General features: G+C 37.0%; 1 protein-coding gene across 1 annotated transcript; it reads right to left on the bottom strand.

Moving 5' to 3' along the window:
• Positions 1 to 1725, bottom strand: LOC109214783. The gene is made up of 3 exons (XM_019378731.1): positions 1671 to 1725; positions 1326 to 1407; positions 1 to 370 (listed from the first exon to the last, which is right to left on the bottom strand). Coding segments are annotated over exons 1-3 (378 nt in total). The 5' UTR covers positions 1673 to 1725; the 3' UTR covers positions 1 to 76.
• Between the last annotated feature and the right edge of the window lie 8512 nt (positions 1726 to 10237).

The raw sequence follows: 10237 nt of genomic DNA, 5'->3' as shown, positions 1-10237 counted from the left end.
TGCATCAACAATTGTTTATATCTATTCATTTCAACTTTTCAAAACATTTTAGCCAAATAGCATGGTCTGATAAGACTCATGAAGATCGAAAGATGAAGTTAACTTCTGCTTTAGGTGATGCACGCTTAACTTTTGATAGCCTCGCGAGCATTTTTGCTCTTGCAGATTCTTCAACAGGCCTGCAGAACTTGACGAACATTCTCACCAATACCGGAGACTTGGCTAACAAAAGCTTCATAAACTCCATCTCATGCTCAGTGTCTATAAAACCTTCTATCTTAATTTCCCTGAGGTGATTAAATGTCACATTTGAGAAACGTTCCACATCAAGAGACTCTGGACCAAGTTTGTAAGTGTTGAAATCCATCGCCTAAGAAACATTAACAAAAACTCAACTCTCTGAATTTATTTATTGGACCATAAAAAGAGTAAGAAAACAAGACAGCTACTGCGTAAGAAAGAGGAGAGTAATAGCTAAGAACCTGAATTTCCATATATTGTAAATAGGGGAAACTTCGTATCAAGCAAAGTGCAGACTTCACCAACTCCAATGGATTGAAATAGATAGCAGATAGGTGAAGATGTTTGACAGAGTGAAGAGCAAAATCACATTTTACAGACGCAACCAAATTATATGACCCTGTAACCATAAGTGAAATTTTTTGCCAGACGAGGGATATTTTTTAAACAGATAGATCCTACACTGCCAATGATGTCCAAAGATTTCAGATTGGGAGCATTAATTTCAACGACACTGCTAAAAGTATCTGATTTTTCCAGCAGAAATTGCTCGAGCAACAGGCATCCAGAGATTAAACTTTCAAGACACTTGCAAGAAATTGATACGTGACGTAATTCTAGGCTAATTAACCTACCAAATCCTTTGAATGAGGGTGGACAAAGTATCAAACAATCCTCAAGAGTCAAATGCCTCAACTGGAAACAAGTGAAAACTGAAGAAGGCAATTCCTATAGGTTACCCCAGACAGGAAATTTAAGAACAAGATCTTGAATGCCATTTCTAGAGAGGAAATCTATCAAGCTGTCAATATTATTAGGACAAGTTTCGAATAAATTAATGCAGAGAGTAAAGTTTGTAACTGGTCCTGAATGAAGGGTCAAAATGTGGTGGATAATCTTTGTAATGTAAATTGTACGGGATCCGTAATCCTTTATAGGTTTCCAAAGTGTTTGATCAAACACATAAGAATATCATCAATTACATTCTTGGGAAGGTTGCCAAGCATATCTAACACAACAACAACAACGTCGTACCCAGTGTAGTCCCACAAGTGCAGTAATGTGTACGCAAATTTTACCCCTACCTTTAAAAAGGCAGAGAGGCTATTTTCGGTAGACCCTCGGCTCAGGAACCAAGCATATCTAACACAAATCGCCAATAAGAACCTGTAGAAAATAAACAAGAATACAAAGATGAGGAACACATCCAATCTATCTGGACAGAAGAGCAGAAAGGCTCTGCTCTAATTAAATCACTCATAACATTATCTAGGGATTATTCAGATAATTGGTCAATTTAACTTAGAAAATTAAATGTTTGAACAAATTTTACATCAAGCCCTAATTTCAAACCAATCCAAAAGGTTATGTGGGCATTGGACATAAGAATTGTGAAATTTCGAAAGTGAAAATGGTATTTGTGTTTGTACATGAATATAATTTGAAGCTGTTCTTGAATTTTATTGACTGATTTGTTGAAAAAAAGTTTTTAAGAGTTTTTCAAATTTTCGAAAAATTCAAAAATTCAACTTCAAGTGAAATTTGAAATTTCAGTGGCCAAATACTGATTCCGAAAAAAGTAAAAAATTTTCGAAAAAAAGTAAAAAAAAAGTATTTATGGCCAAACGCGCCCTATGTGAAACAAATGAAGATCAACATAATGACAGCATTAACCCCCATTAAGTTTTAAGCAAAACCCAATTGAATTTCAGCTGATTTAATAATACCCATAAAATAAAATAAGCAGTCTTGATTTAAAAATTCTAAAAAAACAGAAAATAGAAATAAGTTAAAATAGGAGAAATAAAGAGAGAGGAAGATATGAACCTGATGAGGATGAATTGTAAAGTACTCACTTCTACAGTGATTCTCAAATGGGGGATTGGAAGAAACTGAAGAGGGAAGCATAAATAGTACAAACTTGAGAAATCCAAAAGGCGGCAGCATTTTCAAAAAAATAAAATACAAGAATATCTTTTTGATACTAATGCAGCATGTTTGAATTTTGGATTTTCTATTTGAATTATTTTCTAACTAGTCTTAATATACTGTGTTCTGCATACACTTAATTTTGATGAGTAATTTTTTAAATTACATGAATATTATATTAAAAATTATGTTTGAATTATAAAATAAGAGTTTAAGTACCTGAAGTTAATAAATAATATGAATAAGCATAGCAAAAATTTAATTAGAATAATTTGTTTGTATCAAATAGTTTTGATAATAGCAACAGAAACTCAAAAATTTATTTATACATTTGAAAATGAAAGAGAATAAAAGCTTTTAAAGGACATAATTCATGCATATAATATAAAAAATAATTATTTAAAACAAGATAAAATACACAAACTATTACATGTTTGGAAAAGAGCCGCACCCGAGGGTCAAGCCATATAGTTAGCCTTGGTTTTCAAGTCTTGAGTTAATAGTTTTGCAGTTTTACTTTAACTCTTTGAGTTCATGACTTTTTAATACATCTCGAGTTTTCCGACCCGTTTGGCCATAGATTTTGCCAAAATTTATTTGTGTTTTTTTTTTTGGCAAATACATATTGTTCATGAATTTTATCTATATTTTGGTAAATTCCCAAAACTCAAACCCAAAACCAGCTTAAGATGGCCCAAAATATTACTATTATATTTTTTTTAAAAATGACCCCAACTTTTGTATTTATAAAAGAGCCCACCATTTATTATTGTGTAACAATTCTGCTTCGACTTCTTGGTCATCCGATGGTATATTATATAGTTCATATAAAAATAATAATTTTGTACCAAATTTATATATGTTCAGGACTATGCTTTGTGATAATATAATGAAGGCAGAATAGCCTAAATGACACTTATACTTGTGCCACTTTGTCATCCCGGTCCCCAAACTTAATGAAGTTTCATCTAGACACCTCTACTCGTTCAAAAGTAATATTTTAAACCCTTCTGACTGTGTGTATTCCTCAATCGTCTCACTGTATTATCCACGTCAGATAAAAATATTCCACGTCATTATTTTTATTCACAAAAACTATTTTTGGAAAAGAAAAAGTTGAATCCTAAAGTTTTCTCTCACAAACACATTCATGCCTTTCTCTCTCTGAAAATCAGCCATTAACAGGGACTGAGTTTCCTTGATTCAAGAAATGCAGGTGGGAAGTTTCAATTTGAGAGGATTGAAGGAATCAAACCCAGATTACAAGTTCTGGAGGAGCATTCCGGAAGAAGAAAAGGCAAAAACATCTGGTGAATCAAAAGAATCAGCGCCAAGATTAGCCCACTTGAGCTTCCATGTCCATCCCACCAACACCCCAACAAGAATAGCAATCCATATGAACCCCACAAACATCACTAGCTCTAACAATACCTTCCCAAAACTAAGTCTTTCTAAAATCTCAAGCACAGCCGCTACCAAAACCATGATAACAAGCAACAAGAAGAAAAAGATACAATCCCCCATACCACCTTTGAGCACGGCGGCAAAAAAAAAAGGAAAAGATGAGAGGGGAAAGGGGTAGAAGGAAAAGAAAACTTGAGATTGGAAGACGCTTGAATGCTGGGTGTTAACCCCCCTTTATTTTTTCTTTTCTTTTTATTTTTTGGTATTTTTAATTAGAATCATAAACCTTTACTCGCTTCTTAAAGCGTGTAGTCACGCATTTTATCCAACTCAGCAAAGCAAATGCCACATAGGCTTGGTCAATGGTCAAAAGGGTTTAAAATATTGCTTTTGAACGAATAGAGGTGTCTAGATGAAACTTCATTAAGTTTGGGGACCGGGATGACAAAGTGGCACAAGTATAAGTGCCATTTAGGCTATTCTGCCTATAATGAATCATATTGATGAAGGTATTGTTGGATATTTGTGATTATTTTTAGAACTTTTGGGTATAAGTCATGTTTCATGATTTAAAAAAAAAAAAGTGAAATACGTTTTGGAAACTGTCCCAACATATTTTCCTCTTCAAACCAGGCTTCACCAAAATCAGATTTTTCAAAATAAATTTGGGAATCTATGGCCAAACGCTAGCTTCGTAACTTCATAGAAGAACTCTTAGTTCCCAAGAAAAGAATGACCATTAACTTTTTACCACTTAAATCCATAATTAACTCTCTTTATACTAAGCTAGCGTTTAGCCATATATTTTCAAATTTATTTTGAAAAATCTGATTTGGGTGAAGTTTGGATTGAAGATGAAATGTGTTTGGACATAAATTTTCAAAACATACTTCACTTTTTTTTTTGAAAAAAATATGAAACATGACTTACACCAACAAGTTCTAAAAACTATCACAAATACTCAACAATACCTTTGAAAATTTGCCAAAATGTAGATAAAATATATCGCAAAACATGCATTTGCCAAAAAAATCCCAAATATATTTTGGCAAAATCTATGGCCAAACGAGTCCTAACTACTCCCTCCGGTCCATAATAAGTGACTTTTAGCCTTTGGCACACTCCTTAAGAAAATACAAACTCCTAGAGAAAAAAAAAGATGTATTCACTAAATTACCCTTAAATAATTATTACCTCGACACATTGTTATATGTAAATAAGGGTAAAATTTGAAAAAACAAAATTAATTCCTTCTTGATTATGTAAAAAGACGCTTATTTTGGACCAAAATGAAAAGGCAAAAGAATTACTTATTATGGACCGGAGTGTCACGTCCTTAGTTCTTAACTAAGTACACGTGTGACACTTGACAACTCGCTCACGATCTTGCACAGCTTGCTCATGTTCTTGTTATGCCAAGTCAGCCTTACTACACTCAAGATCGCTAGGAGAATGGTAGAAAGAACACAAGAGAATTGTTAAAGGAAGCTTTGTATTAGAGAGAACTTGAATTGTTTGCTTGATGAATTACAACTGAATGCCCCCCTTTATATACTAGTCTCCTAGGGGCTAGTGTGTAAATAATAGTTATTACACAAGTCCTTAATATTTACAAGATAAGGGCTCTCTCTAGAATTCTCTATAAGCCTAGAAGATTCCAAGGACTTTCCAAGCAAATCCATAAGGATCTAGGTTCTTCCTAAGGAAATGTCCATACTTCTCTAGAATCTTCTCACAAATGCTAGCCTTCCTCTTATGTAAGCTTCCACATGGCATTAATATATGCCAAAGGCGCCTATGTGGCATGATGATATGGCAGGTCATCACACTCTCCCCTACCTAATATTGTGACGATCGCGACGCAGTGCTGCTGCATAAACTCTCGGATCTTATCTTTGAATTGCCACAAGTCTTCATATCGTTCCCACGTGGCCTCCTCTGGTGATTGCCCTTTCCAATGGACGAGGAACATAGCGGTGGCTTTTTGCCCTTGTTTTCGCTTGGCCTGGTAATCCATAATAGCCTCAATCTCCCGATCATGCGAGGCGGTGATAGTCATTGGTGCTCGGCTTGATTGGCCCCTACTCGGATCATCCTTATCATCATGATATGGCTTAAGCATGCTGGCATGGAAGACAGGGTAGATCTTAAGATACGATGGCATGTCAAGCTTGTATGAGATCTTGCCTACGTTGGCGACGATCTTAAAGGGCCCCTCATACTTGCAAATCAGATTCTGATGCATGCCCCGTAGTGCCTTGAACTGTCTTGGGTTAAATTTCACCATGACCATGTCCCCAACTCTATAGTCCGTGGGACGCCGTTTACGGTCTGCAAACTTCTTCATCTTCTTAGCTGCCTTATCCAAGTAGAACATAGCAGTGTCAAATTGCTCCTCCCATCCTTTTGCCATATGATAAGCCCCCAAACTCTTTCCCTCGAACGCGGCTGGTAAGGAATGTGGAGTTTGTGGTTGTTGGCCTGTGGCTAGCTCAAATGGTGTCCGCCCCGTGGACTCACTCCGCTGCAAGTTATAAGAGAATTGGGCGATGTCTAGGAGCCTTGCCCAATCTTTCTGATGCGCGCTTACATAATGCATCAAGTAGCATTCTAGTAAGGCATTGACTCGTTCCGTTTGCCCATCCATCTATGGGTGGAAACTAGTAGAAAAGTGCAGCTCCGTGCCAAGTATGTCAAACAACTCTCTCTAAAAGTTTCCAGTAAAGTGGGGGTCTCGATCACTGATTATATGCCTTGGTAAGCCCTAATACTTCAACACGTTCTTAAAGAATAGCTTGGCAGCTTCCTTGGCTGTGCAACCTGGTGAGGCGGGCATGAAGGTGGCATATTTGGAAAATCTATCCACGACCACCTTAATAGTACCATAACCGTCGGACTTTGGTAGGCAAGTGATAAAGTCCATAATCACGCTCTCCCATGGACGCTCTGCAACTGGTAGTGGCTCCAAAAGTCCTCCGGGCTGTTGTTACTCAACCTTGTCCTGCTGACATACAAGACAAGTCTGCACATAACATTCTATATCATCTCGCATGCGTGGCCAATAGTAGACTGACTCAACCAAGGCCCTAGTGCGACGCTGGCCTGGATGACCAGCCCACATTATATCATGACTCTCCCTTATGATCCGCCGTCTAATGTCTCCAAACTTAGGCACGTAGACCCACTGACCCGTGGTAACCAATAGGCCATCTTCTACCCAAAAATATCTCGTCTTGCCCTGGTTGGCTAACTCGATAAGTTGTTTGGCTGCTGGATAATGATGCATTCCTTCTTTTATAGCCTCACGAATGTCCCAAGTTGCTGAAGTGCTGGCAGCAATCTCGGCTTTCCGGCTTAAGGCATTAGCTACAACATTACCTTTTCCCGGCTTGTCCTCTAGCACATAATCAAACTCGGCCAAGAAGTCTTGCCACCTAGCCTGTTTTGGTGTGAGCTTCTTCTGCGTCTGAAAGTAGCTAGTAGCCACATTGTCGGTCTTGACCACGAACCTCGACCCGAGCAGATAATGTCTCCATGTACGAAGGCAATGCACAATGGCAGTCATTTCCTTCTCTTGCACCGTGTAACGTCGTTCCGTCTCATTTAACTTGCGGCTCTCAAACGCTATGGGATGCTTATCCTGCATCAGGACACCCCCAATGGCGAAGTCTGAGGCATCTGTGTGCACCTCAAATGTCTTGGCAAAGTCAGGTAATGCCAAGACTGGCTCCTCTATTACAGTTGCCTTAAGGTGTTCAAACGCCTTTTCACAATGCACTGTCCAGACCCATGGCTTGTTCTTCTTCAACAACTCAGTCAATGGTGCGGCCTTTGCTGAGTAGCCACTGATGAACAGACGATAGTAGTTGTTGATACCCAATTTTTCCCTATATATTTTTATATGCAAAATACTTTCAAAATAGCATATGTATGCATATATAGGTATGTCCAAATATTTTATTATTTTTCCTTAATTTTTAAATCAATTTATTGCCCCATTTTATCCAGAAAAAGCCCAATAATTACTCCCAAAATTATCATTTTGGTGATTTATTTATTGGACTCTCATATTTATACTAAAATATAGATAACATATTTTTTTGCATATTTTTACAAATTTATTTAATATTTTAAAAGCTAAATTGCATATAATTGCAATATTAGCCTCTTTAAGGTTTAATTGTGTTTATAATTATAAAATTGACTCCATTATTTTTTAATTTGATAATTACGTATTATTAATCATTTTAGTACCTTTAATTTATTTTCAGAAATTATTCTACTATTTTTTGTAAAACAAATAAAGGAAAAATGGCTATTTAAATGTTAGCCCCGTTTATTTCAATTTTAGCCCTATTTGAGCCTGATTTTGAACCCCAATTTTAAAACCCAATCACCCAGCCCATACTGATAAAAAGCTCGATATGTAAGGGGGGAAATCAATAGAATAGAAGTGGTGGCCATAAAAAGGTAAACCTTGAACTAGCAGTCCTTGTTCAGTAATAACTTTCCTTCTGCTCCTTCTCCAAGCTGCAGTAGCAATATTGGGTTCGCTATGTGNAGCCTTATTTGAGCCTGATTTTGAACCCCATTTTTGAAACCCAATCACCCAGCCCAAATCCTAGGCCTACCCGACCCACGACCCTTTTTAAACAACCCGCCCAGATTCCCATTCAGTCCAGGCCGTTGATCAAAATGATCAACGGCCACCATTTTCCTTTTTTAATTCCCAATTACCCCAAACCCTAGTCATTTCTCATCTACAGCCGCCTTCAAACCCCCCTTCTCTCTCAATTCTCTCTCAAAACTCTCTCAAACCCTAGTCGCCGCCCTCAACTACCACCTGAAAATCTCACAAATCCATGGCTTCCAAAGCCATTGAAGGCCTGTATCTACCTCCTATGACTCCTACATGCTTGATTATCATAGTTTCAAGGCCAGACTTGAAGAAGCTTGGCCCAGACTTTGGTCGTTTTCAGTTCTATGGCTATTTCCGGTCATCTCCGACTTTGGTCCGGCTAGCCATGGCTATTCAAGCTTGATTCTTGACTTCTCCTGCTTAGACCGATGTTTTCCAAGCCTTTCTCACCATCTGGGTTTCTTCTGAAACCCTAATCTTTGTGGTTCTTCCGATTCTTTTAGATCTGTGTTTACTCTAAGCTTCTGAACGTTTTTTTTCAAGGTTTCTTTCAAAAACTTTACCTTTAGAACCTTTCTCTTTTCCGATTTAGGGCTTTGTTAAGTTATTTCGAAGCTTTCTCTAATTTTTTAACGTGTGTCTTTATGTTGTTCTTCTGCTGGAATGTGCATGTTAAAGGTCTTAGTTCCTTTTTGAGATTTTCTGAATTTATTTTGTTAGTATTCTGTCTGGTTTACTTGTCTTTCGTCTCTATACTCGACTGATGGTGAAAACCCTAAAATTTGGGGTTCATTCGAGTTCTAAGATTACTTGCTATGTGATTTACTTGTTCGTCATGCTCTGAATTCGATTGGTTTCAAAACCCTAATTTGCTTTAGACCTATTCGAGTTGCTTCATCTGTTGCTCGACTGAATTTCGAAATCTTTTGTTTCTTTATGTGATTTTGACTTCCTGCTAAACTTTTCTATAAGGTCTTTTCACTTGACCCCTTTGCATGCTATTTGATACTCCCTCATTTTCTCTATTACTAAGTTACTGAAATCGACCTATGTGACTACCGTGTTCACTAGCTACTGACTATGTGCTTGCTATTGCATGATGTCTCTCTTTGGCATCAGTTCAACCTCGCATGCTTAATTTTTATGCACTCTTTTATATGCTAAATTTCTCTCTAAAATGACCTTCAATTTTGGACTGATTTCACACCTCCTTGTGTAATTCTGATTGCACTCGTGTAATTGATTCTTTCCTTGTTTTAGTGATTCCCTGTTTCTTGGATTGATTTGAAAACTTCCCTTTAGACTTTCGATTCTCTTGTCTTTAACTTGGTTTATTCATGGGAACCCATGTTACTCTCCTTAAGTCAGTAATTTTGAAATCCTTGACTCCTTGATTTTCTACGTACTGGTTTTCGATTGTCTCCACATTCTGCAACTTTACTTTGTTTTCTTACCTTATTTGGTTAACCGAGTTTTTCAAAGATTCTTCCGTTAATTAAACCTCTATGCACTTACCCCTAATTGTCTATTCTATACATGGTGTTCTATTTGATTTCTTTCCTTAAATGCCTTCTGCCCATTACCGTTTAATGGTAACTCCTTAATTAAAGGAAGTCTTATACTGATTTGATTTTAATTGACACATAGTTCCATAATTACTGCTGAACTATGATTTTTGCCTTATTTTCCACCTATTTTCAAACTATAAATACCCTGCTCTTTCATTAATACAAGGATACACGAACCCTCTCAATTTCTGAACTCACACTCGTACTCAGAAATATTCTCTCTTGCTACTTGTACTGTGGCCTGTCTTCAAAGTCCGCCTACCTGCTTTTACTGCATTTTTGCTTCTTTGAACTGGTATGTCTTGATTAAGATTTCAGCATCACAACAATATGTTTACTTAATACTTTGTTTTCTTGTCTGCCTACTGCTTGTGCTTGATTCAGTACTTTATTCTAAGCATGTTGTAATTCCCTTCTGCCTGTTCTGAATCTATTATGCATCCTAAATCCCTACCCC

Source organism: Nicotiana attenuata, unplaced genomic scaffold (assembly GCF_001879085.1).
Source record: "Nicotiana attenuata strain UT unplaced genomic scaffold, NIATTr2, whole genome shotgun sequence".
NCBI lineage: Eukaryota > Viridiplantae > Streptophyta > Magnoliopsida > Solanales > Solanaceae > Nicotiana > Nicotiana attenuata.
The sequence above is the reverse complement of the archived record's forward strand: the minus strand, read 5'-3'. Positions and strand labels throughout refer to the sequence as shown.

Bases quoted from the DNA above. Each gene is read 5' to 3' on its own strand.
- LOC109214783 (XM_019378731.1), bottom strand. The intron at 371-1,325 runs GTAGGGGTAAAA...AATGTTTCTTAG, and splicing joins GCCTCTCTGCCTTTTTAAAG to GCGATGGATTTCAACACTTA.